Genomic DNA, 27,874 nt, shown 5'->3' on the forward strand with positions numbered 1-27,874 from the left:
CGCCCAGAAAAAGAACGGGGGGGTGGAGTCACGTGGTCAGAGTCGCAGCTCAGGGAGGCGGAGTCACGTGATCCGGGACCGGGGAGGGGTCGCCATGGGCACCGCGCTGGATATCAAGATCAAGCGGGCGAACAAGCTGTACCATTGTGGGGTGAGTAGCTTTTGGCAGCGGCGTTGGAGCGGAAGGAGACGGCAGGGTCTGCGTTGCTCGTCCCCCGCCCCCATTAATATTGTTTTTTCCCCCTGGGGAAGAGGAAGGCTGCAATTCTGTGCCCCCTTCCTTGCCGGTAACTCCCATTGGACTTTAATGGGCTTCCTCTTAGGGATCCCGCTGCACGCCGGGCTTCCCTCAGCCGGGCTTGTTTCCACCCTTAGCCTTCGTAGGATTGCAAGGGTGCCAGCTGGGATGAGTATTTGGCGAGCCCCGCTTCGTTTCCCAGGCAGCAGAAGAAGGGGGCCAGCCATTCTCGCCCTTGCTGCTCCAATTGAGGGAATAATAATAATAATAATAATAATTAATAAATAATAATAATTTATTTATACCCCGCCCATCTGGCTGGGCTTCTCCAGCCACTCTGGGCGGCTTCCAACAAAAATAAAAAATACATTAAAACCCCAGTCCTTAAAAACCTCCCTAGACAGGACTGCCTTCAGTTGTCTTCTAAACGTCAGATATTTATCTCTTTGACATCTGGTGGGAGCCGCTGCCGAGAAGGCCCTCTGCCTGGTTCCCACAAGTAGAGGAGGGTCCTCTCCGCACCAGCAGAGGAGAGAACATAGAGCCCTGCAGCTGCACCGCTGAACTCCCAACAGCCCCAGATGGCAGGCCAGGGCTCAGGAGTTATCTACACGGAATAAAGATCCTGTGGCCGCTGCTTGGTGTAGTGTAGGCAGTACTCACTGGGCATAAGACAATATCCCTGTATGTGCTTTCTCCGTAACCCAGCCTGTGTTGAGATGTGGTGGCATGAAGATCAAAATAAAACAATTTCCCATTCACAAAGAAATGGAGACTATTGCAAAATTTAAGGCCAGAGATCAGGGATGGAGATGTTGCGATTTAGATGAGCGATCTGGGAACAGAATGTCAAAAATAACTGTTTTGTTTACTCGGTGCCATTGTCAAAATGCTTTATAAATTTTTTTACTGGGAATCTCTAAGCTAAGCTAAAGATGTTACAAACTCATCTCTTTAATTATGAATCATGATCTCACTAATACATGGGCTTGCCTTCCTTAGGAAGTCATCTGCCACTACTGTGACACAAACCAGAGCTAGTCATGTTTCATTTATAACCTCTTTCATTTTGGAGAATTCCAAAGCGTGTTGCAACCAAGTGGCACACAGGAAAAAGCTCCTGAATGGAGTGGAGCTGCATTTGTCAATGACTCTGTTAATGGTATAGCAGTGATGTGAGTTTTCCATTTCATATGCTCATTTGTAACAACGAATGGGTATCAACTGCAAACACCAATTAGGCAAACTCGACAGTTTCAAAGTTTTTGGTTCTGTTTACTAAATACAAGTAAATTACAGTATTTTTTGCTCTATAAGACTCACTTTTTCCCTCCTAAAAAGTAAGGGGAAATGTGTGTGCGTCTTATGGAGCGAATGCAGGCTGTGCAGCTATCCCAGAAGTCAGAACAGCAAGAGGGATTGCTGCTTTCACTGCATAGCGATTCCTCTTGCTGTTCTGGCTTCTGAGATTCAGAATATGTTTTTTCTTGTTTTCCTCCTCCAAAAACTAGGTGCGTCTTGTGGTCTGGTGCGTCTTATAGAGTGAAAAGTACGGTAAATAGTTAGATCTAAATAGTTAGATCACTCTAGAGCAGGGGTTGTCAACCTGGTTCTGCAGGACAAGCTGAATCCTCCTTCCATTGAGCACTGGTAGGCGGTAAGGAAATTTTACCATCAAGAAAGATGCATTAGTAGGTATAAAAAGGTTGACCCCCCCCCCCCGCTCTAGAGCATCAGAAAACTTTCCAGTGCAAATTGCTCCAAGTTGCAGAAGAAAAATTTCTAGAAAAACTTCTAGTTAATTTTTCTTCTTCTTGAAAATCCAAATCACTGCTATTTAGCAGTGTCACATAATAGTTGGAGCTAGGACAGAAGAGTTCCAGGCAAATTATGTACTCTTCCCCCATGTAATCCTCCCCACCCCTGCCTGGTGAATCATACTTTTTGATAATGACAGCACATTGCCACTGAAATATATATGCAAAAATAACATGAGCAATGGGTTGGTGATTCTTGATTTTTCTCTCTCCTCCCCATTTCCACCCACTTAGGAAGTTCTCACTGGAGTGGTGGTCATAACAAGTAAGGATGCAGTCCAGCACCAGGGTATCTCCTTAACAATGGAAGGATCTGTCAACCTGCAACTGAGTGCCAAAAGTGTTGGTGTGTTTGAAGCCTTCTGCAATTCTGTTAAGGTACAAATATGGTTATGGAAAGTTTTTCTAAAACTCTTCTTTATTTTTGTGAAGCTGGAGTATCAAAGGTCATGGTTGGATCATCACCAAAGTATGGAGTGTTAAAATACCCCAAAACTTAGCTTGGCTTTCATAGAGTCACTATCTGTGAAGAGAGATAAGCAACTTCTTCAGTTTCTAAGAGTGAATTTTGAGCTTAGAACTCTTTGAAAAGAAAGCTTATTTCAATAAGCAATATCATTGTTCTATCTATATGCCTGCAGTAGTCATGCATTTTGAGGTATTCTGAGGGGCTGATACAGTGGTGCCTCGCAAGACGAAATTAATTCGTTCCGCAAGTCTTTTCGTCTTGCGAGTTTTTCATCTTGCGAAGCACGGTTTCCCATAGGAATGCATTAAAAATCAATTAATGCGTTCCTATGGAAACCGCCTTCAGACCAGGTCCGGGGACAGTCTGTCCCCCGACCTCTTCTGAAGGCTGGCGGGGGGCGAAAGTCTTTGCTTCCCCCCCGCCTGCCTTCCCGGGACAGCGGAGACTTTTCCGCTGTCCCGGGGCGATCTTAAAATGCTGGCGGGCAGCAGCGAAAGCTTCGCTGCCGTCCCCCAGCATTTTAAAAGCCCCCGGGACAGCGGAGACTTTTCCGCTGTCCCGGGGCGATCTTAAAATGCTGGCAGGCGGCAGCGAAAGCTTCGCTGCCGTCCCCCAGCATTTTAAAAGCCCCCGGGACAGCGGAGACTTTTCCGCTGTCCCGGGGCGATCTTAAAATGCTGGTGGGCAGCAGCAAAGCCTTCGCTGCCGCCCGCCAGCATTTTAAGATCACCCCGGGACAGCAGAAAAGTCTCGGACCTCTTCTGAAGGCGGGCGGGCGGCAAAAGTCTTTGCTCCCCCCCGCCTGCCTTCAAAAGCCGTCCGGCATAGCGGGAAGCGCTTCCCTGCTTTCCCGGACTGCTTTTAAAATGCTGACGGTGGGGAGCAAAGCCTTTTGGCCCCCGCCGGCCTTCCTGGACCTCTTCTGAAGGCCGGGGGGGGGAAGGCTTTGCTCCCCACCGCTAGCATTTAAAAGAGGTCCCCGGAGATTTCCCTATGGGCTTTCTTCTTGCGAAGCAAGCCCATAGGGAAATTTGTCTTGCGAAGCGCCTCCAAAACGAAAACCCTTTCATCTAGCGGGTTTTTCGTCTTGCGAGGCGTTCGTCTTGCGGGGCACCACTGTACCTGCATTGGAACTGGTGAAGGGCTAAACTACACAGCGATATATGGCTTTTTATCTTTCCTTTTTCTGTAAATAAGATTTGTTTTATACATTTTGAAAATAAACAGTTAAATAATAAAACTGATCATGGGCCACTTAAATTCTTAACCACACTTTCCATGTTTCATTTTCTTCTCCCCCCCCCCTTTTGCAGCCTATTCAGCTTATTAACAGTACTGTAGAAATGGTAAAACCTGGAAAACTGCCCAGTGGTAAAACAGAAATTCCTTTTGAGTTTCCACTGCAAGTGAAGGGGAACAAAGTTCTCTATGAAACCTACCATGGAGTTTTTGTCAACATCCAGGTAAGAGAGGCTTTCAGTTTGGCAGTCATAAGCTACTTGTGGGGAATGTGCAACCATAGCTATTAATATTTATTATTTGCATTTGTATTTTTCTGCTAAGCCAGTTTAAAATACTGAAACACACAAGAATTATGATACATATGGTAAAAAGAAGAGTTGTCTTAATTTTGGCTCCTCGGGAACATATGGCATGAGCTCCTTGGCCAAAGTTTCTCCTCTGCTACATATTGCAAAGCAGACTCCATAAATCTAATTTGTTTTCCTGATAGTTTAATCTGCTGCTTTTCAGATAAAAAATATGCCTCTAATAGAGCACAATAAAGGAGAGTACCTAGTACAAGATTGTTAAGAGTGCTCTTCTGTAGATTCCCCTTTTGATTTCCACTTAAATGACATGGGTGATGCTTCTATACATCTGCACGATGTTTCCAAACTTCTCTCTTTGTGCCAGCTGTCTTTCTTATTTAATGAATTTCCTCTTACCTAGTTTTGGCTCAGACTTCTTCCAGATAGAACATCTGCTGTGAGCAACAACATGACAGAAGCTGTGCCAATGCATATGCTGGGTTACTTCATACAAAGTTTTAACTGAGAAACTGATACATTCACTGATGCTTAAGCCATTTTTATTAAACTGGAGCAAAGGGAGCAATTTCACTGAGGTCAGCGGGAGCTTAAATGGAGGCCTCCGTAGGGCTACTCACTCTTTTTCCTTGTGTAGGGTAGCCAATAAGATATCTACCTTGTGAAAAAAAAATTGTTCCTCACTCTTGCAGAACATTTTATTATTTTGAATAAATTGGCTTTATCATTACTGCATAGGCATGTGAGTTCATGTAGCTTGGTTCAATGATATAAGAAAATAAGTTTATCAGTTGTTAAGATAGTTATTATTTTTAAAAATTTAGTCGGTCACTTGTAAAAAACAAAAATGACATTTAGATGTGTTTCCAGTTGATCTTTAATTGAACACCCCCCGCACAAATACATTAAATGCTTAAAAAACACCAAGTTAAGCACTTAATAAGTTGTACTTTATGAGTTTAACTCCCATTAAAATTAATGATATATATAGGTGTTTAGATTTGGAACACTTTCCCTGTTATAGTTGTTAAAAATGAAGCAAACTAAACAGCAAGGGCCCTGTGATAAAAAAAATTATCACTGGTAATCAAGAGTGCTCTTTGCAGAAATGCTTTCCCTCAAACTACAAGCAGTTCAGATACTTATTCTTAGAACTTGCCTTATTCCTTTACTGTAGGGTTTTGATGATGTAAATGAACTTGCTCATCCTTGGAATTCTTTTTGAGATGAACCATAGAGTCACAGAATTGTAGAGTTGGTAGGGACCACAACTAGAGCTGCATTGTAGTACAGTGGTACCTTGGTTTTCGAGAGTCTCAGAAGCCAAATGTTTCGGTTTTCAAATGCAAAAAACCCAGAAGTAATTGCTTCCATTTCTGAACGCGCCTTGGAAGTCAAACAGCTTCCACTGCGTGTTTTTCCATTTTTCCAATTGAACTTGCAGCCACGGTTTTCCAACGTTTTGGAAGTTGAACGGTCTTCTGGAACGGATTACATTCGAGAACCGAGGTACCACTGTAACTGGGTATTGCAGCACTTCCTGTGACAAGATAATTTCGCAGAAGATATAAACTGTTTTCAACACAGGTTGTGCATAAAAGTCTAATGGTGAGTTGGAACAAATGTGAAGTCCATTTTTCAGATATTTGGGGGGGGGGTTAAAAGAGGTATTAATTTGTTTTATTTAAACCTAGATTAATCATCAGAAAGATGTGGCTCTCAAATTACTAATCAACAAAATAACTCGTTAGTAGGTTGCATTATTTTTCCAGTTCCAAGATGGAATAAATGAGTGCTTTTCCTTTGCATAGTATACCCTTCGATGTGACATGCGGCGCTCTCTCCTGGCTAAGGATTTGACGAAGACTTGTGAATTTATTGTCCATTCGCCAGTAAGTACTTGCCAAAACATGCACTGGTGATTTATAGCAGGAAGAATGTGGACCTAAAGTTGGGGGAAATGACAGAAGACGTCATGTGAATTCTGATTCCGAGAAGGCAGGGGTTTTGGTCTGTTACAGTTAGATCATGATGTGGTTTACACATCAGTGAGCCAAACTATGACTTATTGGGGTCACATGACCATCCTGTCTTCTGGAGAGGAACTTGCACCTGCATTGCTCTTCCTGATATTTTTAGTGCAGTCTAAATGTTGTCCAAACCTAGGATCATGTTTTAGGTTTTTCCTCCTTAGCCATAATCAGTAGCAAAGGTTTGGCTTACCATGTGCTCACCATGTCATTATCGTTTACGTTCCACTCTCCTTTTAATTCTGTACTGAAACTGCATCTTGTTGCTATGCCTGAGGGGAACACTATCTTAAGACTGCCCCCTTACTATAACGAGACTTTTCTTCATAGCCATTAGAGATTATGGGAAGGAGACCTCTTCCCTCTAGGCTGATGAGAGCATGTATCAAAGGACTGCCCCACAGATGGCCAGTTGGGATTGCTGGCACATCTTCCACCAAGCAAGAATGACCTTTCCTATAGTCATCCATTCTCATTCTTGTAATACGTGACTTGAAAATACCTTGGTTCTCAAACAGCTTAGTTGTCAAACAAATTGGCTCCCAAACGCCGCAAACCTGGAATGAAGTGTTCTGGTTTGCGATCGTTTTTCAGAAAGTCCAACGTTGCTTCTGCTTGAGTGCAGGAAGCTCCTGCGGCCAATCGGAAGCCGCGCATGGTTTCGGGAGTCAAAATGTCTCCCGGAACGGATTAAGTTCGAGAACTGAGGTACCACTGTAAATATAACGCCTCAGGCATCATAAATTGACAAATAGTAGACTTACCACTTTGACCCTTCTTTTCATTCTGTCGCAGCCTCAAAAAGGAAAACCAACCCCAAGCCCAGTGGACTTTACTATTACTCCTGAAACTCTACAGAACGTGAAAGAGGTAAGACCCATATTCCTGTAAGGGATACAGCACTAGGGTGCTTACTGAAAATTTGGTTGTTGAGCTGCTGTGTCAAACCAAGCATAGGTACCAAGGAGCCCTGTTTGTGTGTGTGTGTGTTCCTGTCCACCCCCCACCCCCATATGTACGCTCTGGTTTTTTCTTTCTCACTTCCAATCTGGTGGCAATCCATAGCTGGCCATCACACCTGGCCTGGGTAAACTATTGCACAACAGTCTGTGCAAACCAGCATTGCAATCCCAGTTCTTACTGTGGTTTATCATCTAATGACCATTTGCCCAGTTGGGATGTAATCGCCATTTAAAATGTGTTTTTCCTAGAACTGGGTTTGGTTTATTATTTTTAGATGCAGTGTATTTATATGTGGAGGTATGATTGAGACCATATGCTTGGTGGCTACATAATCCAGTTCCTCTCCTTCACGACAAAGCAAATTTGATCGGTCAAGGGTTTTAAAATGTTCAGTGGTTCTGTGCTTTTCCCTAAAATACCTTTCTTTCTGCACAACTACTCCAGTCCCATCTTCTGCCATCATGCTTTCCCCCTTTTTAGATAAGAGCTTAAACTACAACATATAAAGGGTTTTCAGTTTAGGTGATAACAATCTCGTAGAGCAGTTATTAACGGCAGTCCCTTTATCAAGGGTCCTTTTAATTTCTTGGTTGCTTGTATTTATTTTTATTTATTAGATTTATACTCTGCCCTTCATCAAAAGAGATCAGGGTAGTTCGCAAGATTTAAAAAGTCAATATAAAAGCACAAATAGATAGTTAAAACAGAGGCAACGAAACAATGGAGTGAAACACTAGCTTTAATAAACTTAAGTTTCAATGGAAACAGAATTTTTTCTTTCAGTATTGTCTGTGTTTGCTGGAAACTGGTCACAGAAAATGCAGTATTGTGTGGTGTGATTTAGGATTTTAATCCTTGTTTTGCTAAATTAGGAGACTTCTAGTATGAACTTGGATTAAAAGGCAATCATACAGATTTGGCTGGGCAAGTCTACCTTCCTTTGTAACAGACTTAGAGTGACCTAGAGAATATTTCCAGGTTATTTCTTATTTGTAAAGTACCTAAAGTGTTGTACAGAGTTTTTGGAAACTGACACAGATCCTGCTTGCAGGTTTAGTTTAATACAAAGGGGAAATCGCAGAACAGAACGGGGAAAATGGCAATTCTTGATTAGATTACCTACCTTCTCCTTTAACTTCACTTTGCATTTAGAGGGCATTGCTCCCGAAGTTTCTCATAAGAGGCCATCTCAACTCTACAAACTGCATCATAACACAGCCCCTCACAGGGGAGCTTGTGGTGGTCAACTCAGATGCTGCGGTTAAGAGTATTGAACTCCAGTTGGTACGAGTGGAAACCTGTGGTACGTCTTTATACATGTCTGTCTATAAATGTTCCAGAGAGTTTGGTTTTTCATTTTAAAAGCACGACAAAGTGTTTTCAACTTAGCCATTAAATTGAAATGCCCCTAGAATAACTGAAAGCTTTGCCAGTAAGCAAGATGGAATACCAGCCATAGTAAAGGTCACACCACATGTTGGAAAATTCCCAAAGTACTTGTAGTGCACATCTGCGTAGGTCATAACATGGGTGTGCATACAACAATTTACATGTGTATTCAAATCTCTGAATTTGTAGGACATTGGTTCTTAATTGGAAGCACCCCATCCCTGGCCAACTGTAGGAATGTGCTAGTACTTAAAGCAGCAAGCATGGTAATGTTATTTAGCAAAGTTTGGTTTCCTTTTAATGCCGCTTTTGTCCCACTTTTGCAAAGGCTGTGCTGAAGGTTATGCTAGAGATGCCACTGAGATTCAGAATATTCAGATTGCTGACGGAGATGTCTGCAGAAATCTTCCTATTCCAATCTACATGGTATTCCCCAGACTCTTCACCTGCCCCACCTTGGAAACCACAAACTTCAAAGTTGGTAAGGAATAGATATTTGACTTATTCCTATTTATTGGTTGCATTATATAGATACAGGTCTATCAGCAACTTAAAAAATTAATTTTAGAAGCAAGTAGTCCCAGTGGTTTTAGTGTAGGTCTATTCTGAGTGACTAAGGTTGGATATTACCATACAAAATTGCCTGAAATTGACACGTATTATATTGGTAATTATCAGCTTATTTTCTGAGGTCAAGAATTTAGCAAGGCAACTTGCCGCCAGCATATTTCTTCCCTAGTTAAGTTGAAGCAATAGTTTGACTTGATTTTTCAGTGCTGGCTGTCTGGAACTCCCTGAAAAATGTAGTTTTGATTAAGATAGAGACATACGCAGCACCTAGAAATGCTTGAATATTTTTATGCTGCCTTTCAAGGAACCCAGTTGGAGCTGAATTTTTGAGGTATTACTTGGCACCCAAGGATGTACTGATCTACTTGTCTCTAATGAGATGCTAATCCAGTCTCTACCTAATCATTATTTCAAACCATTTTGCAAGCTACAAATGTACTACTAAGATTACAGGGGCCTGGGTGAACATGCTAATTCAAAGATTGTGTCGTTTGTTCCTCTAGAATTTGAAGTTAATGTCGTCGTCCTCTTGCATGACGATCACCTCATCACGGAGAACTTTCCACTGAAGCTCTGCAGGCTCTGATTAATTAGAACAGTTTCAGGAATACCATTGGGACCAGAAGCCTCCTATCAGTTGGGAATCCAGTGCGTTGGAACTGCGAAAACCAAGCAGTGTGATTGCTGCCATGTGTTCTCAAATCCTATGGCGATAGAAGAATGAAATTTAGGTGTTCTGTACACTTGCAGCTATAAAAGTGCTCTCTCAAGGTTGTTGCCCAACATGGACCAGCTGAATTTTGCCCTGATTCTGCTGTGGAGTCAAGTGTTTATCAGATGTTGAAGAGCTGCCTCTGCTTATGGTGAAACTGTATCACATACAAGACCACTCTAGCTGAACTACCCCTTCATCTGCTTGATCCTTGTTTGTATTGGTTCTGCTAGCAAGAGATCATAAGAAGGAGTTTTGTTTGCCAATACGTCATTTCAGTTGAAGCCATTTCCTATCCATGTCAGAGTATGCTCACTGTGCTTACATATAGTAATACTATACAAATTTTGAAGAATATCTACTGAAATCTGAGTAAGAGCAGTGTGGTAGGAATTATATTTACCTAAGCAGTGGACTTAGAAACTAGAAAGTAAGTGAATTTTTCAAAAACGACTATATCGAAATTCCTGTTTTCGCCATCGGCATTTTAAATAAAAACTTTGAGTGAATACTCCTGGCCATCAACTGCCCCTGGGGGATATTTTGGCTTGGGTGCAATGGTTTAACAAATAGCACAGGATTCATCTGTATTGGAGCACCAACTATAATGATTAGTTCTCATTTGCCTGCAAGCAGAATGGTATTACACACCCATCTTCGGACAAGTTTGCCTTTAGAATGAGACGAAATCTACTTGAGTTGAACTAAGGGAAAATTGGGACATAGAAGAGGAGATGGTAGAATAAATACTGTGCTACCTATCCTTGAGAGGTGTCAGCCTACAAGCTTACTAAAGGACTGGAACCACCTGGTGATGTACATTTTTGCCTAGACCTGATCCCATGTCCTTGCTGCATTGCCTTACCAGGTTCTAAATGTTGTACACCAACCAAATACAGCCCATTCCTGAGTTGTGTCTACTTGCATAAAGTAATGGAATCTGTAGTTCATTATCCAACAGTGCCTGTTAAGTGACGGGAGCTTTGATTTCTTCCTCCAAATACGTCTATTGCTAAAATGGATTAAGTCCTCTCACATATGCAATGTATGTTAGAAAGCAAACTAAAATTCTGTGGCTTGCTCACAGTGTGTCGTCTTATGTAACAACTTGCGTCTCTACCCAAGTTAGGCGTGCACTGGTCTTCCTGGGAAGCGGTTTCTAGAACCTTATTTTGGAATCTACAGGGAAAACATGCTACGAGGTGCTGATGTGTGCCCATTTACTTTTACATTCAATTAGCCTACATTTTACATACATACATTACATGTAGATCATGTTAGCTCAGCCTTTACAGGAGGTGATATTATGATCAGGTCTCACAACAACTTTTTTTTTTGTCTTTGAGCCTAATAAACGTGGCACTGGTGCTCTGTTTACAGTTGTACCACTAGCAGCACACCTGCCAGAAGTGATGATAGCCCTGCTCAGTCATTTTGCCCGTTACTGCAGCTATTAGGCAGAGTAGGTGAAAATGAGCAATACATTGAAAAATAGGAAGGGCAAAAAACTGATATAGGCAACAATAAAAGGGTCTTCTTTTTTTAAAAAAAAGAACTGTAGAAAGGGACAGTAACACTGTGTAGAGAATAGGGCAGCTTAAATAGGGCCATGTACACACCAAGGAAAACACTACTCTGAAACCAACAGCTAAGCTACTGGGGGATTCAGAAGAAAAGCTATATGACAGAACTCTGTCCAAAGGCAAAAAAGGCAGTCAAACTGCTGACAGAGTAACAGGGCTGAGCATGAGACACAGGCCAAGTGTGTGACCCAATTCCTCTTAAGTGAAGGCAGGAATGAACCCAGGCTTCAGAAGTGGCAAGAAGCTGTTGGTTCTTACCTGAAATGCATTTCTGAGAGATGTTTCAATGGACTCAGGTGGGCTTAGCTCCCCCTAGCGCTCAAAGACAGGGATGCAGACACCATGCAAGAAAAGTTTCAACTCCCATTTCCTTGAAGCTACCTCAAGTTATTAGATAAGGAGCAAAGAAATGCAGACCACACACAAAAACAGAACAATTATATGCAATGCAGACAACAATTAGCTGCACATCTGAATGCAGCAAGGAACCACTAGCCTATGCACGTGAAACAAAGTGTAGGATTACAAAACAAGGTGACAAAATCCAAAAAGAGGTTTGTCAGACAACTACACAGTTGATATTGTTCATTTTTATTGGTTCAGAGACTGTAATAAATGTGATTACAAAGTTTTGCTTTGAAAGTATGTGGCTATTTCAGTACTGTATTCTGAATGTAGGTAAAATGAGGAAATAGCATCTAGACAACATATAGAAGGTCTTCAATTATGAATCAAACATTTAAATGCAACATTTTGAATCAGAAGGAGTGACAAAAAAGAGATCCATGGTTTAGGGTTGGAATTCCCAAACAGCCTTTTTGTTAAATTACAGGGCATTTTCAGCAATCAACTTAACAAGCATCTTGTCAGTACAAATGCCTCTTAATATTTGATTATCAGTAAAGGCAGCCCATTATTCATCTAAATAACCCAAAACTATGGCCAAGGGCTTGCATTCCTTGACAAGAGTTGCTTTTCTGCAACAATTTAGTGTTTATTTGCCAAGAGGGGGGAGAGGAAAATGGTGCATTCCTGCTTCATGAGGAGCTTTCTCCGTGGTTGAGTAGAGCAAAGTCATTGTTTTATATTTTGTACCCAGACATTCAATTTGGAAATGTGGGAAGACAGTTCCTGATGTAATTTAAAACAGTTAATACACAACCTTAATTTTAAAAGCTTTGGTATTCACATGAATTTATTTGTGGCTAATTAAGAACAGTAGGCTATACCAGTATAAAATAAGTGTGGCTATTTATTTTTTTTAAAAAAATCTAAAGCTAATTCCTTACAACAACCAAACAAGCTAGTTTATTTGCTCACTTTGAAGGAAACTATTATGGACTTTGTATGCAAATTTTAAGGAAACCTACTCACAGGTGGTTTGCAAATGCTAGAATGTAGTATGAGAAAATAAATTCAGAGCTGATCTTTCTTTTTCACAAGCAGGAAGATGAGGACTGTTACAGGGTCAGCCTCTCTCACAAAGCGTTACACAATTTTGTCTGCTTTCTCTTCCACAAGCATGTCTAGGCATCTTTCAAACATGGTTCTCTAGATTCAGTATTCCAAATTTTAGGTTATCTTTGAAGCCAAATATTAGCCAAGAATTATTTTTGAAGGGCAGATTACTAACTTGTTTTGAAAGCACTGAATACTAAAAAAAACCAAGGTGCTTGTGAGTCTACACCTGGAATTTTCAGGCTGTTCTACTGCTCTCATCTGGAAATTAAAAAAAACCTCTCTTAGAACCAGTACCAAGCTTTAATTCGCTGAACAGTAGTACTGCCCACTCTTAACCAGCCTCCTGAATTCACAAGCATCACAACATTTGGATCCACAGACGCTAGAAACAGAAACAGATATTTACTTCCTCCTTAAATATATATATTCCTGTGTTAAGGGGATAAACATTTGTTAGGCAAATTTTGAAGGCTGCTAACTTTCTGTTTTGCTGCAATGCAACCAAGGTATTCATTGCTTATGTCTATGAACCAGATTACTAATGCCAATACAATAGAAACAATTGAATAAAATAGCAGAATTTTTAACTGCATCTTTGCTTAAAAGTATTTCAGAGGAATTGTTTATTGTATGTAACATACGATACTCTATAAACTGATGATGACTCCACACCTTTATCATCATGATTCTGTATGATGTGAATCACATATTCTTGCTAATCTGTATGTAGCATCTAAGTGGTTCTGTTTCGGCCAGGAAGCTCAGGATAATCTTCAGGTAACAAAACATGACGACGACAGGTTGGGCATGTGCTGTGCTCCTTAATCCATGGACCAATACACTGTATGTAAAAAAGCAAGAATTCAGAAACCTTTCATTTAAAAAGTAGGGCTATGGGAGGTGGGCAACATTTTTTTTTAATGACATTTTTCTACAGTTCTGAGCACTCTAGATTCCTGCTATGAAAGGAAGAGAAGTGGTAGCACCTTAAGCATAACTTTGAAACATTATGGTGCATATAAAAAAGACCTGACTTCAGTTAAAGCCAAACTTCTGCAACTAGGCTTTGAATTCAAAGATTTTCTAACAATCACTAGTGAACGACCTATGCTAAAAGGCTGACAATTTAATTAGAAGGGCTGTCAACTAATTAAAGAATTCAATACTGATCATCGGCTTTTCGGCAGATTACATCAATGTATGATATTTACACATTAGTCTTTCTGGAAATGTTGGAAGCAAAAGGCAACTCAGAATTCTAATGAAAGCTCCCACTTATTGTCAGACAATATTAAAGACGGCTCTATTAAAGTTTTCTACTACAGCTATACACCAAAGCCTACCAACTGTGCAACAGCAAATAACTGGCTGTATGTTGAGATACAGATACATAAAGTAGCAAAAAGTTACATGAGTGGCCCATTTCAGTCCCCTGAAAGTATGGTGTTTTGAACACATGCCACTACAACCACAAGTGTATGTTATAGAGGTGTTGCTTCTCTAGCATATCCAGGACTGAGGATGGCTTGAGCTTCACTGCCTCAATGTGAATTTGGTATTCCTATTTACATGCTCTAGGATTGGGATTTTCAGTCACTGAAAAGTAAATTCCAAAGTAAAACCTTATCTTTCTGTTTAGCCTTTTTGTTTTCTGAAATGTAATCCCAGAATTTTGGCCAACTAAGAGCCAATGCCCATAATACAATCCTTCCAATAGCAAGCAGCAGCCATAAAGGTAAAGGGACCCCTGACCATTAGGTCCAGTCATGGCTGACTCTGGGGTTGCGGCTCTCATCTCGCTTTATTGGCCGAGGGAGCCGGCGTACAGCTTCCGGGTCAAGTGGCCAGCATGACTAAGACACTTCTGGCAAAACCAGAGCAGCACATGGAAACTCTGTTTACCTTCCCGCCGCAGCGGTACCTATTTATCTACTTGCACTTTGACGTGCTTTCGAATTACTAGGTTGGCAGGAGCTGGGACCGAGCAACGGGAGCTCACCCCGTCACAAGGGAATCAAACCGCCGACCTTCTGATCAGCAAGCCCTAGGCTCAGTGGTTTACACCACAGCAAACACACTTATTTAGACAAAATGTTAGGAGTGCCTGTGTGTGCAGCTTTTGGAGGGCAATCTACAAATTTACAAAGACACGAGCAACAGAACTAATACAAGTTACCTTGCTGGATTTATGATTCCACTTACCACTTTGTGAAATTTGTGTCCACAGTCTAGCACATGCAACATTTCGGTAGTTAGTTCATCGTGACATATTACACAGGGATCATTATCCTATAGAAACAAATGCATTTATAATCATTTCAAAACTAGTTACAAAGCTACTGTTTTCCTACTGCACAGAGAATGACTAATTCCCATAGCCAGAACATGTGCCTTGCAAATCCCAAGGATCTCCTCTTAAAGGTGGAAGAATGAAGGTTTCTGTCCCAGACCCCAAAGAGCTGCTGTCAGAAAGAGCGCCAGGTACTGGAGGGTAGACAGAACAATTATTTGACTCAGCATATGATAGGTTCCAAACTGGCCAGTTTAGCAGCTTCCATAATGTTACATTTACTATTCAGATATAATCATTTTGAACCACTTTACAGACACAGGCTGTCTCCAACCTTAATTTGGGAAGAGAACACAAAAATCCAGCCTGTTTTAGAGTCGAAAAGTTGGATGTATAACTAGATCCCAAGTTCTTTGAGCAAATTCCTATTTAGCAACAGAGTGCGCTTGACTCCTTAGCAACTACCTGAAAATCTACTCCAGAGTTAGAAATTCTCTGGTGGCGTGAAAACAGTATCTGAAAATCGTCTCCTTAACCTCACTTCCATTCACAGAAGCTTCTACTGGATCCAAGCGCCTTTCAAGAAATAAATTACCCTTTTGTTCACAGAAGGACATCTTTGGACCCAATTCATGGGTAGGCAAACTAAGGCCCAGGGGCTGGATCCGGCCCAATTGCCTTCTAAATCCGGCCTGTGGACGGTCTGGGAATCAGTGTGTTTTTACGCGAGTAGAATGTGTCCTTTTATTTAAAACGCATCTCTGGGTTATTTGTGGGGCATAGGAATTCGTCGTCATCCCCCCCAAAAAAATATATAGTCCGGCCCCCCACAAGGTCTGAGGGGCAGTGGACCAGCCCCCTGCTGGAAAAGTTTGCTGACCCCTGAACAATTCATGGCTGACATTTTAAAATTGACTTCATTTGTGAAGCAAATCATTTGGGATAATGATAATCTTTGACGGTTGATTCCAATGCTGTGCCAGCAGACTTAAGCTGGCACAATGAAACTTCCATTTCCTCTCCCTGAGTGCCCCCCCCCACAAAAAATCTGCTCTTGTGGGTCCTCCCAACTCTCCAGAGCTGATTCTGAGGGCATGCGGGTAAAGTCCCTTACACCAGCAGAACTGCAGCGTTGGATGGATACAGCCGCCAAACAGGAAGTCTACAAAATATTTTAAGACTGACGAGGAGCTAACATGCCAGAAGGTTTTCCCTGAAAGCTCAGGAGACTAGAAGATTTCTATGTACCTTTTGAGGAAGGTTTAATTTCAGTATTCTAAAAACCAGGGGTACCATATTTGGGAGAGAAGAAAGTTTTTGGATTTTCAAGAAAAGGGATTTTTTTACCAACTCACCCTCTCTGGCATTTCTCAAGTGTCTTCTACAAAGTTAAAGGCTAAATGCTTGCTTTTAAACATATGCTATGCTAGAGATGGGGGGGGGGGGGGAGACCAGAGGGTTCTATTCAATGCTACACGAACAGAGACCATTCCAGGCAGCATAACTTCCCCTTCATCTCCTCTCCCATCTTGCTCCCAAAAACTGAATCCCCCAGATTTTGAAGATCTGCAGGTGGAAAGGAGAACATTCTGTTGCACAAGAAGAAGTCTGCTGCACAAGGAGAACAGCAGCAATGGATACAAGCTAGTTAAAAGAAAATGTTGCCTAACTACGCATATAAAATTATTCATTGTTTTTACTGTTAACATTGACAATGATACAAAGACCTACAGCGGCATCACTTGATTTCTTCCACTTTGATTTTGATGTTTCTCCAACAGTTTTCCAAGGCGTGTGACTTGACGGAGGTGGGAGAGTCGTCTTCTTTGTTTTCTCATTAGCAAGTTTAGACTTGGAGAGGTTAGACACACTTCGTCCTGGTGCCTTCAGCAATTTTTGAGTCTGATTTCTGCTCCCTCCAGAAGTGGTGGAAGATGCCCCTTCGATTTTCCCCGAAGAAGGGAGAACCTAAAGAGAGATAATGAAATCTGGTAACATCTTAAGAAAATACCAGGGTTGTAGCTCGGTGATCGAGCTCATGCTTCACATGCAAAAAGTCCCAACATCTCAGGGTAGAGTTGGTGGAGAGGCCTTGCATGAAATCCTAGGCAGCAGCTGCCAATCAGTGTTTTCAATACTGAGCAACAGTCTTGAGTATAAGGCAGCTTCCTATAGCCCTATACTCAGTTCTCCCATCCTAGCAGACCATTTGCAACCCACATCCCTAGTCTCCACCCTTGAACTGCTACTGATCTGATGTCTGGCTGTGGTCGCTTTGGCCAAAACTGGTTCTCCAACCTGACCTAGCTGCCTTTGTGGATCAATCCAAGGCAAGGACTTCCATAGATGCAGCTCCTCTATTTTGTAACCTAGACAAAGAACAGGAACCTGAACTTCTTTGTACCACAGAGACCCCATGCCCTGACACACACATTATATATATATATTTTTACCATAATTTGTGTTTTCAGCATTTCAAATATTTCTGGCAACTTACCTTTTTCTTGCTTGGACGATCCAAAATAGATTCTGTTACCCTGTTTAGGAGTTCAGCTGTGCTCCATTTGTTTCTATTCTTGACTTGGACTTCTTCAATGAAATTTCCAATATCTGATCTGCAGCAGGAGGAAGAAAAGGTATACATTTGTTAGCAGTGTGAATACATAGTGATGTCACAAAGAGCCTTTTTTTTTTTAACAACACAGTTCTCTGGATGGCTTGCAGAAAGCTTAGGTGCATGTTAGCCCCCTGGAATATCTGACTCGAATATCTGACTCTCTAACAACATATTCTTTTACAAATATGGAGCCAATATCCAGCTATCAATTCATCTCTACCCAAAAGCAACCTGGCAATTTTGCTTCCAACAGTGTTTAGGAAATAGACGATCAGGGTTACACTACAAGTTCAAAAGGTTACTATACAGTCAAATGGCATTTTGGAAGAACACTTAATTTCCTTAAAACTGCTTCAGGAAAATGCATGCAGGCAAAACACTCAACACAACAAATGGTCAGCATCAAGCCCTATAGGACTGAAAATATTTGAGCAATAGGGTCATTGAGAAACTGAATCTTATCAGTATCCCGAAGCAAGACTCTGCTCAACTTACACCAACCAGTGGAATGCAAAGTAAAAATAACTGGGGACTACTCTTCTGTTGATGGCAATGCATAGCTATATATATGGATGATAAGGCACTGCTGCCAAGTCCGGAGTTTGCCTGTATCGAGACAAAGACCATGATGAAGGACCACAAAGAACAGGTGTGTCTGCCGTTGTCAGATACTGTTCATGCTAATGGCAAGAAGGGCAGCTGCCATTTTTCTACAAGCTCTTGTTTAACCTAGGAAAAGTGCAGTCAGAAGCAAGCAAATGTGGATTGCTCTGGCACGTAATCTTTTTAGATGGTTATGTGCCAGGGTTACTACATTGAAAATCAGGGACAAGGTAGCAGCTTGAACTAGGAAGGGAAAAAACATACACCAAGAAGTCTCCAGCAGAACTATGAGGAATTGGTTTAACTGATGGAAAATACCTTGTAAGGTGAGGAAATATAATTATGAGTTGATCAATGACGTCTTCATATGGTTGTGGCAGCGCTGGCCTACTTATAGCATTAGCATGGTCCAGCCCTGCAGCTGCTGCTGCTGGTTCTTCTTGGCTGCTGTGTTGCAGCTGAGTGTCCTGGATAGATCTTCTAGAGTTTCCTGGTGACTGGGGTAGGCATATGTAATCAGAAAGTGACATATCTCTGCAGTCAGAAGGCACTTCTTCCAAGCCTTTATTTGCCAGAGAGTACTTAGAATCTTTCTTGGATTTTTTATTTCCCATATGTTTGTTAACTATGGAGTGCAGAGGATTATCGTCATCAGAACTTGAAAAGGTAGCAAACAAATTAGAGGGCAGGTGCGGAGCTGCAGCTGAATACATTACAATGGCTGGATCATTAATAGGAGGCCTCTCGTGTGTTACCTGAGGGAAAAAAGAACAGCCCAAATAAGGTGAGGAATATTTTCAAGCACTATAAAGAATTCAAGCTTCTGCTACTTCCAGGGTGGCTTTCTTCTTATTATTATAGTGGTACCTCGGTTTTTGAATGTAACCCATTACAGAAGACTATTCCGACTTTCAAAACATTCGAAAACCGAGGCACAAAGGGCAGTCTGCAAATTTAATTGAGAAAATTGAGACACTCAGCGGAAGCCGTTCGACTTCTGAGGTGCATTCGAAAATGGAAGCATTCACTTCTGGGTTTTTGGCGTTCGAAAACCAAAACGTTCGACTTCTGAGACAATCAGAAACCAGGTACCACTGTATTATTATTGCCCCAGCCATACTGGGCAGCTTCCAACAGATATAAAAACATAATAAAACATTAAAAAATTCAAAGCCTACAAAGTCTTCACAATCAAATTGCCCATTAAAAATTAAGACAAGAAGATACAGTTTCATCTGCTTTACCCAGGTGGGCACTGCAACACCATTGGGTTTTTGGAAAAGTAAGAGTTTAAAGCTGCAATCTGCTCTTCTCACATTATCCCATAGACGCCAAAATTATAAGCAGAACACTGCCTTGAGATTTTCTGCCAGAGTGCCTTTCACTCTCTTCAGAATGAATCACCACCAGAACCCTTTTCCTACTTCAACATCCCCAGGCTCCTCAATGAAGGTGGTGCTGAACTGTGGCAGGTGGGCTGAAGATCTGAAAGCAAGAAGATGGGAAGGGGCTTCTTGACCCTCTTCACCACCCTCTGCTCTTCCAAATAGTGTTGGGGTCTCAAGAAAGAGGCTCTCTGAGGTTGCACCTCACCCCAGGAAATGCAACTTTGGGAAGCCACTGGGATGTGGCACTGTGTCTCCTCTCCCCCTCGCCACATGAATTGTTTTGGTACGCATCAATGCACTGGAAAGCTCGCATGAGCAAGATGGAGGTGCTACAACGTATTTTTCAATATGTGAGCTAGATATAATGTTACCTCATGTTTTAGATGCATCTATAATGAGAATTTCACGGCGCACTGGCTTTTGACACAAAACAGTTAACAAAGACTTACGGATGAGAGGACACTCGGAGGTTGAAGTTCTGCAATTTCCACTTTGGAGATACTATCTAGAAAGGCACCATTTTTCACCATGTAAATTCTCTCATCAAACTGCCTCTGCAAAAAGAACAGAGGGGAGATATTTGAAGTGAGCAGTAATGTTTCTCTAGCTAGGCAACTCTTCTTACGGCTCAGCTAAACTTCTAGTGGCTTCAGATAGGATTCTACAGAAACACTAGTTTGACCTCTTCTATATCCTTATGTAAATAGGACACATTTTTAAAAAGGAAAAAAAGTTATAAAGTCCTTCCTAGGGAGAAATCTATACATATTAGTCCGTATACAGAAATCTGCAAAATAAGTTAATTCACTTCTGTCAAAAAGAGAAAGCTATTAAAACCTGTATTTTACAATAATTAACATAATAATAAAAATAATAATAATAATAATTACCTCTACTTTCCTAATTTCGTCTTTGGTATTAGAAATAAAGGACTCCCAAGAATTAATTTGTAACTTCAACTGGGGTACTGAAGAGTGGCTGGGGGCGGGGGGAGAGAGACACAAAATTTTAGTTAGTTCTATGCCATGGTAATAGTTTGAAATTAAGAAGGACTTCCAAGAAAAATAATGCTACCCCAAAATGGCATTCCAGTATTTTAATCCATAGAAAAGATTTGATTTTTACTGTCTAGCCAGGACAGCAGTAGTCAATATTCCAGATATATATTCCAGCACCTGGAGTGAACACTGTAACCCAGACTCATCTGAAGTACCGTACTAGAGTTTGTAACATTTTTAAGTATTTTAAAGTATGTGTCCTCCAGTTTTTCTCCAGAGGCTTCAAAGAATGGCTTTCTCTAGACAATAGCAAAACACAGAGGAGGGTCTCCAAATATAAGTACCAAAAGACAAAATCACAGGGTCCCAAGTGGGAATGAAATTATTATTATTTAAACATTAACTGTACATAAAATTGTATAGTGTACAATACACAACGTGAATTCTTCAAGTTGTAACTAGTGTGTGTGTGTGTGTGTGTGTGGAGAGAGAGAGAGAGAGAGAGAGAGAGAGAGAGAGAGAGAGAGAGAGAGAGAGAGAGAGAGAATCCAATTTGATTCTGAAGAAGCACAAAGCAATATATAATCCTGGAGATCATGTCAATTATTTTATCTCTATTGTTTGGAGAACTTCATTATTTTTATTCAGTGGCTGGTGCTTGGAGAATTTATGTTTTCTAATTTGTAATTTTCCAAAAATACATAAGCTTACATGTATAGCCTGTATTTAAAGAATCCTTATTTTTATATCATTTCCTTGTAACTTGGGTTACTGCAACTTTGTTTTTCTTCTCCAGACAATCCCATTATCATATGTAGGATTGGGTGAACTAATATAAAATGTACCAATATAGTGGATCAAAGTCAAATATGGTCCCAACGTACAACCCAAAAAGTTCAATACATGTTACTTTTCTACGCAATACAGTGGTACCTTGGGTTACAGACGCTTCAGGTTACGCGATTTCGGGTTGCACACTGTGCTGAACCCAGAAGTACTGGAACGGGTTAGTTCCAGGTTTCAGCGCTCACACATGCACAAAACCGCTAAATTGTGCTTTGCGCATGCACAAAAGACCAAATCGTGAACCGCGCATGCGCAGACATAGCACTGTGGGTTGCAAACGTGCCTCCCACACAGATCACATTCACAACCCGAGGTTCCACTGCACTCGTTTTAGTGAAAGAAAAGATGAAGTTCTGATGGAACTTTCAAACCATCTTATTTAAATGCATCGTTTGTGGCATACTCATATTCAAAGCCATACCTTGTCATGAACTTCAGATACTTAAGATAAGTTTCCGCATCTGTTGCTATTTTGCCTAACTTATATAATTCGGTGTCCTTCCAGTTTTCAAGCACAGAAACCTAAGAAATAAAATTAACTGAGCTTAGATTTTTAAAATCTTACAGGACGTTACTTCTGTATGGTATAACCAATTCTAAACATTTCCATTCATTCACCTGCCTGAAATACTGTCATGTTTAATGAGGTAGCTTCACTGTCCCAGCTACTGGCTATGTCCTTCCTACTAGGTTATTGTTTTGTTCCTCAACATTAAAAACAAACTTATGCTCCGAGTTTAAAATTCATTTATTTGACTGCAAAGGCACCCTATTCGTCTGGCAGCCTAATACGACTAGCAATGATACCAATGAATCCAGATAATATTGAGGTTATGCACTTTATTGCGGCAAGCCAATGAAACAGCAAAAGGAGGAAATTAAAAATCATAAAAGGACCTGAAATTTTATTGTTATCCTTAAAAAAAAACAACCAGTCACTTCTAGGTACATGGCGGAAACATTACAGTGGGGAATACAAAATACTATTGTCCACGTGCAAAATTCTGAGCACCACTGGTTATACAGCAAAACTGGAGTCTTTCAGACTCCGTATTACCGTACTTTTACATCTATAAGACGCCCCCATGTATAAGAAACCCCCCTATTTTGGGGGACTAAATGAGGGGAGATGGCCCAAAGTTGTTGAGCCTCCCCCCCCCCATGCAGCTGCGGCCAGGAAACACTCCCTGGATCATTTCCTGTGCGCAGAGGCATCGGGGAAAATTGTGCTCCCACAGCAAGCCAGTTGGCAGGAGGGCAACTTCCCCCAATGCTGCTGCACACGGGAAACGACCCAGGGAGTGTTTCCCTTGTGCAACAGCATCGGGAGAAGCCGCACTCCCGCCAACCACCAATGCCACTATCCATGTATTGGACAACCCCAGTTTTTTTACATGATTTTTTAGTAAAAAAAAAAAACCCTCGTCTAATACATGGGAAAATACGGTAGTTCTTTAAGTGGGAAATTTCTAGGCAAGGATGAAGCGTTACAGCAATCTTCAAATGGCAATCCAAAGTGGACAGGAATTTGTGGGAAGTACAAGAAAGCAAGGTTGCAACCCAGCATGTTATTACCTCAGCTGCGATAGCTCGTGCAACACACTCCTGGTGGTCGTCCCGTCTTTTCTTTATAAGCTCCTCCCTTTTTACTTTTTCATTTTCAAATTTATTACTAGGGAGTAAATTCAGAAGGTTACTTATTTATTTTCAGACAGAGATTTCAGTTAAACACAATGGGCTATATTCAACTAACTTTTAACTCCAAGTAGACTCACTGAACGAAGGTTAGTCATATGGCAGGTCCATTGAAATTGATGGACTTAAGTCTATCGATTTCAATGGGTTGACTGATGGGTTAGTCGGACATCATCCATAAATCAGAAAACAAGGGCGATTAAAATTACAGCCATTATCAATCTGAAAACTACATAGCACCTACAAAACTTCAATATACACTTTAACCATTTCCAAATGTTTGAGTAAATAACAAAGTTTTAAGCTGGCACCAAAACAAAAAGAGGGCTAATGATGCCTCAGAGAGGAGAGTGTTCCATAACCAGGGTGCCGCTATGGTGAAGGTTGTTAATGCAGGCTTAAATTTCAGGTCAACCAAACAAGCACATTTTCTTTAAAAATATTACTGCTACATTTTTCAGTGGTTTTCTTAAGTCCTAAAACTTCATTTTTCAACCCTCTAAGGCAGCCTTTCTCAACCTGTGGGTCCCCAGATGTTGTTGAACTACAACTTCCATCACCCCTAGCTAGCAAGGCCAGAGCTCAGGGATGATGGGAGTTGTAGTCCAACAACATCTGGGGACCCACGGGTTGAGAACCACTGCTCTAAGGCAATGCATAAAAATGTCACAAGTGGGGGCTTAGGGATAGCAAGGTGCCTATTACCCAATAAACTCGTGGTTGAGTTGGACATCCAACTCCTCAGTCTATGCCCTTAACCACTATGCGGTACCACCTTCATCCTCTCTCAAAATAAGTACATAAAAGCATATACGTAGCTATTTAAGAATCCATGCTGCATATTAGAACAGCAGAGCTTTCACCATTTATCTGGACAGTTCTCCTTTATTTATCCCCTTAATATTTGGGTTTATGCAGTAACTAAATTGAAATATCCTTTGCAAAGAGAAGAAACCATGAAGTACCAGACATTAACCTATTGTTCCCACACATCTTTCTGGACTGAATTAATACTGAGAAATATTTTAGCATATAGTTCATTAATACTAAAGTGGAAATACATAAAGGAATTTTCATTGTGACTATTCAAACATAATAGCTTAATATGATTCTTATGCTTTATTATTTCCTTGTGCAGTATTCAACAGGGACACCCCTTGGCCCAGAGTCGTCCCACTCAGCATGCCTTTCACAGCTTAAATAAATTCTGAGCATTCGGACAGGGCGACATACTCCTAACCCTACCATAGCAGTTTGAGAGAACTTATAGTGTCCAATTAAAAACTGCTTAGCAAAGCAAATTTAAGCTTACCTGATCTCAATGAATTCATCCAAATGTAGTTTGTACTGCTTATCCTTCTCCTCAATGTTTCTCATGTACCTGTTTTGTTATACAGGCAGGTTTTAGGAAAAAGAAGGCTCACGTCAAAATAAGTAAATAAATACACTCATTCAAAACAAAATTAACTAACTACATTAACCGTACCCCAAACCTTCATTTTGTTAGAAGCCCGTTTTCCTTTTCACCCCAAACTACTATTTAAAAGATGGACTATGGTTGCATCCAGTGCTGTGCAAACAAACTTTCCCTCACACAGAAAGACTTTTCCTTCCTCCGCTGTCCCTGCAGCTGGCTGTGCACTCCCAAAAAACTACTCTGAAGTGTAGTACTTCAATCCTTCTGGAGCTGGTTTTGATGGCATGCAGGAGGGAGGAGAGGAAGTGAAAGTCGCATTGTGCACGTGGAAGTCTGTTCTGCTCCTGCAACGGCATAACTGGATACAACCCAATGTTTTCTGCATCAAGAGCTGTAATATAAATCTTATAATAGAAGGGAAGACAGAGACCAGGGCAGAGTCTCAAAGAGAAAGCAATTCATGGGTAGGCAGCCTAAATCACTGCTACGCTTTGCCAAGACAAGTCAAAATATAAGGAGCAGGCCTTAAAATGTTCTGACTAGAAAATGACTTAAAAGCAAGCACTCTAGAACTACAGTAAGTTCGAGTACTGTGGAGATAGCGGGTTTACACATCTTCACAAAGTATCCATATAGTCTCATGATGTTCCAACATCACAGTATTCACATGCCTCACTAAACAAGGGTTTGCTGAACAATACACTAGGTTTCTGGGCTTCCTCACTCTACTCATGCCAGAGAAAAGTCACTAGGAAGCATTTGTTTCTGCTTTTTGTTGTTATCCACAGCTTCCAGTCTCATCTGAACCTGGATAAACTGTGGTTCACCTTAGTTTAAATCAAGGCAGCTCCAGAAACACATTTGTAACTGGTCTGTTTTAAAATTGCCACAGCCAATGTTGGCCACAATTTGTCAGTCAAGCCATAGTTAGTCAAAGGCAGAAGGAAAAGCTTCCAAACTCCTTTGCTTGGCCATGCAAGAGTCAAGTTAGGAGTGTGCAAACCGGGAGCTCATTGCAGCTCACTCCTGCTTGCATATGTTATGGTAAACTGTGGTTTAACACAACATGCAAATGTGGTCAGTTAAGTGCAAACATTGCAATAAGCAGAATTAAGTGTGAGTAGTATTATTGATACAAGTTTAGATGTGCAAAAATGTAATGACTTGCACAACCTCTTCCCTTATGACCCTCTCCCACAAACCAGCTTTCACTTTCAGGATAAACTTACCCTTCATTGGTTTCTGCTAGCTTCCTTAATTTATTCTTTCCCACTTTCAATCCTTCTTGGTTTTCCTTCTTCTCCTGTTGCCATCTTTTCATTTCTGTTTCTGCATCTTGATGGATCCAATCCAGCTCTTTTCTAGTGAGCTATAAAATATGGGAGGTGGGAGTCAAAGACAGAAACTTAGCTCCCAAGTCCAACAATATATTTCTTTTGTCGTCTGATTGTACCATTGCTCCGTCTCTCTGGTTAGTGCATTTTTATTATTATTTCTGTTATGTGAAACTTGTTTAAATGTTAAAAAAACACAAACATATTTTACAGTGAATATATCCAAAGGGAGAGAAGGATGTGGTTGTGAAGTCTAGCCATTATCCTGAACACAAAGGACTGAAGACCCCTCTCTTAAGTGTATTAAGCATTTTGTGTACCTGCACCTTTGGCTTTTCCTTCCAAAGCAAGTTATTCATTCAGTGTAGCAAAAAGCATGTAGTCACTCCATTTCGAATACAGGGGGAGATTCTACTTTGGGGGGGGGCAGGGAGAAAATGCCACTAAGCATACTAACATAGTATACTGAGCAAGCCACGGGACTGTACAAACCACTGCCATAACAGGGACACATATCCCATTGTTTTCAGTGGAAGGCACTTCCATGTGATACTTTTGATCCAAAGATAGGTAAGTGGAAGAAAAACAGCCACCAGCACTGTTCTGCAAATGTTTTTATGCTGCTACCGTAAGTTGTTTCCTCTGAAATCTTATACTTGTGGATGCGCTGCAGTATACCTGAAGAAGCGTCTCCACCTCCCCATCGTTATGCCAGGACACTGAGGTCCAGCTCCGATGGCCTTCTGGCAGTTCCCTCACTGTGAGAAGTGAGGTTACAGGGAACCAGGCATAGGGCTTTCTCGGTAGTGGCGCCCACCCTGTGGAACGCCCTCCCACCAGATGTCAAAGGAAAAAACAACTACCAGACTTTTAGAAGACATCTGAAGGCAGCCCTATTTAGGGAAGCTTTTAATATCTGAAAGACTATTGTATTTCAATATTTTGTTGGAAGCTGCCCAGAGTGGCTGGGGAATAAATAATAATTATATTATTATTATTATTATTATTATTATTATTATTATTATTATTATTATTATTATGTGGGTCATCATCTGCATTTGTTCAGTGCAGTCCGTATATGTCTATTCAGAAGTACATTCCCTTAAACTCAATGGGATTTACTCCCAGGTACACAAGTACAAGATTTGCAGCTTTGCTGCTAGCTGTCCCCAAAATCCTTTAGGGCAGACCTTACATTCACAGAAGGATGTCTTTGGAGCCAACTCACTATGTTTAGGAGTTTAAGTTTCAACTGTACTGATGGCCATTTTTCTTTGATATTATATTCATAAAGATTTATTACCTTGTTTCCTTGAACAAGTTGTAAAATCTCAGCTTCTAATACATTGATTTCTTCAGAGCTTCGATATTTAAGCTGCTCATATTTTTCACCTGCTTCTTTAAGCTGCTCTTGTAGAACCTGGTGTTCTTTTTCCATACGTAACATATCTCCCTGAAAAAAGAAGTATGCAGATCAAATTTTAAATGCTACAACAGTGAAGTTATAGTCCGTATATATAAGGCACAGTATAATCACTGTTCTTGTCACCAAAAAATGTTATTGCCTATAAAGTTCTTCAATTTTTCAAAATGTGTGATATGAGAAAAATCATGTCAAGGGAATATGAAATTTCCAACAGAGCTAGCACAGTTTCTTGAGTTATTTCTACAAAGAAGTGCAGGTACATAACAGCCACTAAACCAACAGAGATAAAAGTATTTCATGTAATCTTAGCCATGTTGCAGAAGTTAATACTTAACCAAATTGGAAAATCAACTAAAAAAAACAATAAACTAAGTAATTAAAAAGAGAGAGAAAGAGATGGCACTATCTGCAAGCAAGGCTCATGGATATTTCAGCTTAGAGGTTTACATAATAGAATTTTTCATTTGCTAAAACATACTGG

At 40.9% G+C, this 27,874-nt stretch overlaps 2 protein-coding genes across 3 annotated transcripts in view; one reads left to right on the plus strand and one right to left on the minus strand.

Moving 5' to 3' along the window:
* On the plus strand, window positions 1–10,693 carry VPS26C (VPS26 endosomal protein sorting factor C). Its single transcript, XM_081908796.1, has 8 exons — window positions 1–151; window positions 2,290–2,433; window positions 3,838–3,987; window positions 5,883–5,963; window positions 6,897–6,971; window positions 8,217–8,367; window positions 8,782–8,934; window positions 9,527–10,693. Exons 1-8 carry the CDS (start codon window positions 95–97, stop codon window positions 9,607–9,609), a joined length of 894 nt encoding a protein of 297 aa, XP_081764922.1. The 5' UTR covers window positions 1–94; the 3' UTR covers window positions 9,610–10,693.
* A 1,200-nt stretch (window positions 10,694–11,893) lies between these two features.
* TTC3 (tetratricopeptide repeat domain 3) overlaps window positions 11,894–27,874 on the minus strand; it is a 60,741-nt gene continuing 44,760 nt past the window's right edge. For both annotated transcript variants that reach the window (XM_081908714.1, XM_081908713.1), the window contains exons 35-46: window positions 27,271–27,420; window positions 25,863–26,002; window positions 24,529–24,597; window positions 23,097–23,193; window positions 21,943–22,043; window positions 20,568–20,655; window positions 20,127–20,231; window positions 18,608–19,044; window positions 17,567–17,684; window positions 16,801–17,037; window positions 14,982–15,068; window positions 11,894–13,620 (exon numbers count right to left, since the gene is read on the minus strand). In XM_081908714.1, the coding sequence (XP_081764840.1) occupies window positions 13,513–13,620; window positions 14,982–15,068; window positions 16,801–17,037; window positions 17,567–17,684; window positions 18,608–19,044; window positions 20,127–20,231; window positions 20,568–20,655; window positions 21,943–22,043; window positions 23,097–23,193; window positions 24,529–24,597; window positions 25,863–26,002; window positions 27,271–27,420 (1,737 nt within the window). In that variant the 3' untranslated portion in view covers window positions 11,894–13,512. The remainder of the gene's footprint in view (window positions 13,621–14,981; window positions 15,069–16,800; window positions 17,038–17,566; window positions 17,685–18,607; window positions 19,045–20,126; window positions 20,232–20,567; window positions 20,656–21,942; window positions 22,044–23,096; window positions 23,194–24,528; window positions 24,598–25,862; window positions 26,003–27,270; window positions 27,421–27,874) is intronic.

This window comes from Podarcis melisellensis (genome assembly GCF_964234715.1).
Source record: "Podarcis melisellensis genome assembly, chromosome: 4".
In the NCBI taxonomy this organism is placed as follows: Eukaryota; Metazoa; Chordata; class Lepidosauria; order Squamata; family Lacertidae; genus Podarcis; species Podarcis melisellensis.

Bases quoted from the DNA above. Each gene is read 5' to 3' on its own strand.
- VPS26C (XM_081908796.1), top strand. From the start codon at position 95: ATGGGCACCGCGCTGGATATCAAGATCAAGCGGGCGAACAAGCTGTAC. The intron at 152-2,289 runs GTGAGTAGCTTT...CCACCCACTTAG, and splicing joins ACAAGCTGTACCATTGTGGG to GAAGTTCTCACTGGAGTGGT. The intron at 8,368-8,781 runs GTACGTCTTTAT...ACTTTTGCAAAG, and splicing joins GGTACGAGTGGAAACCTGTG to GCTGTGCTGAAGGTTATGCT.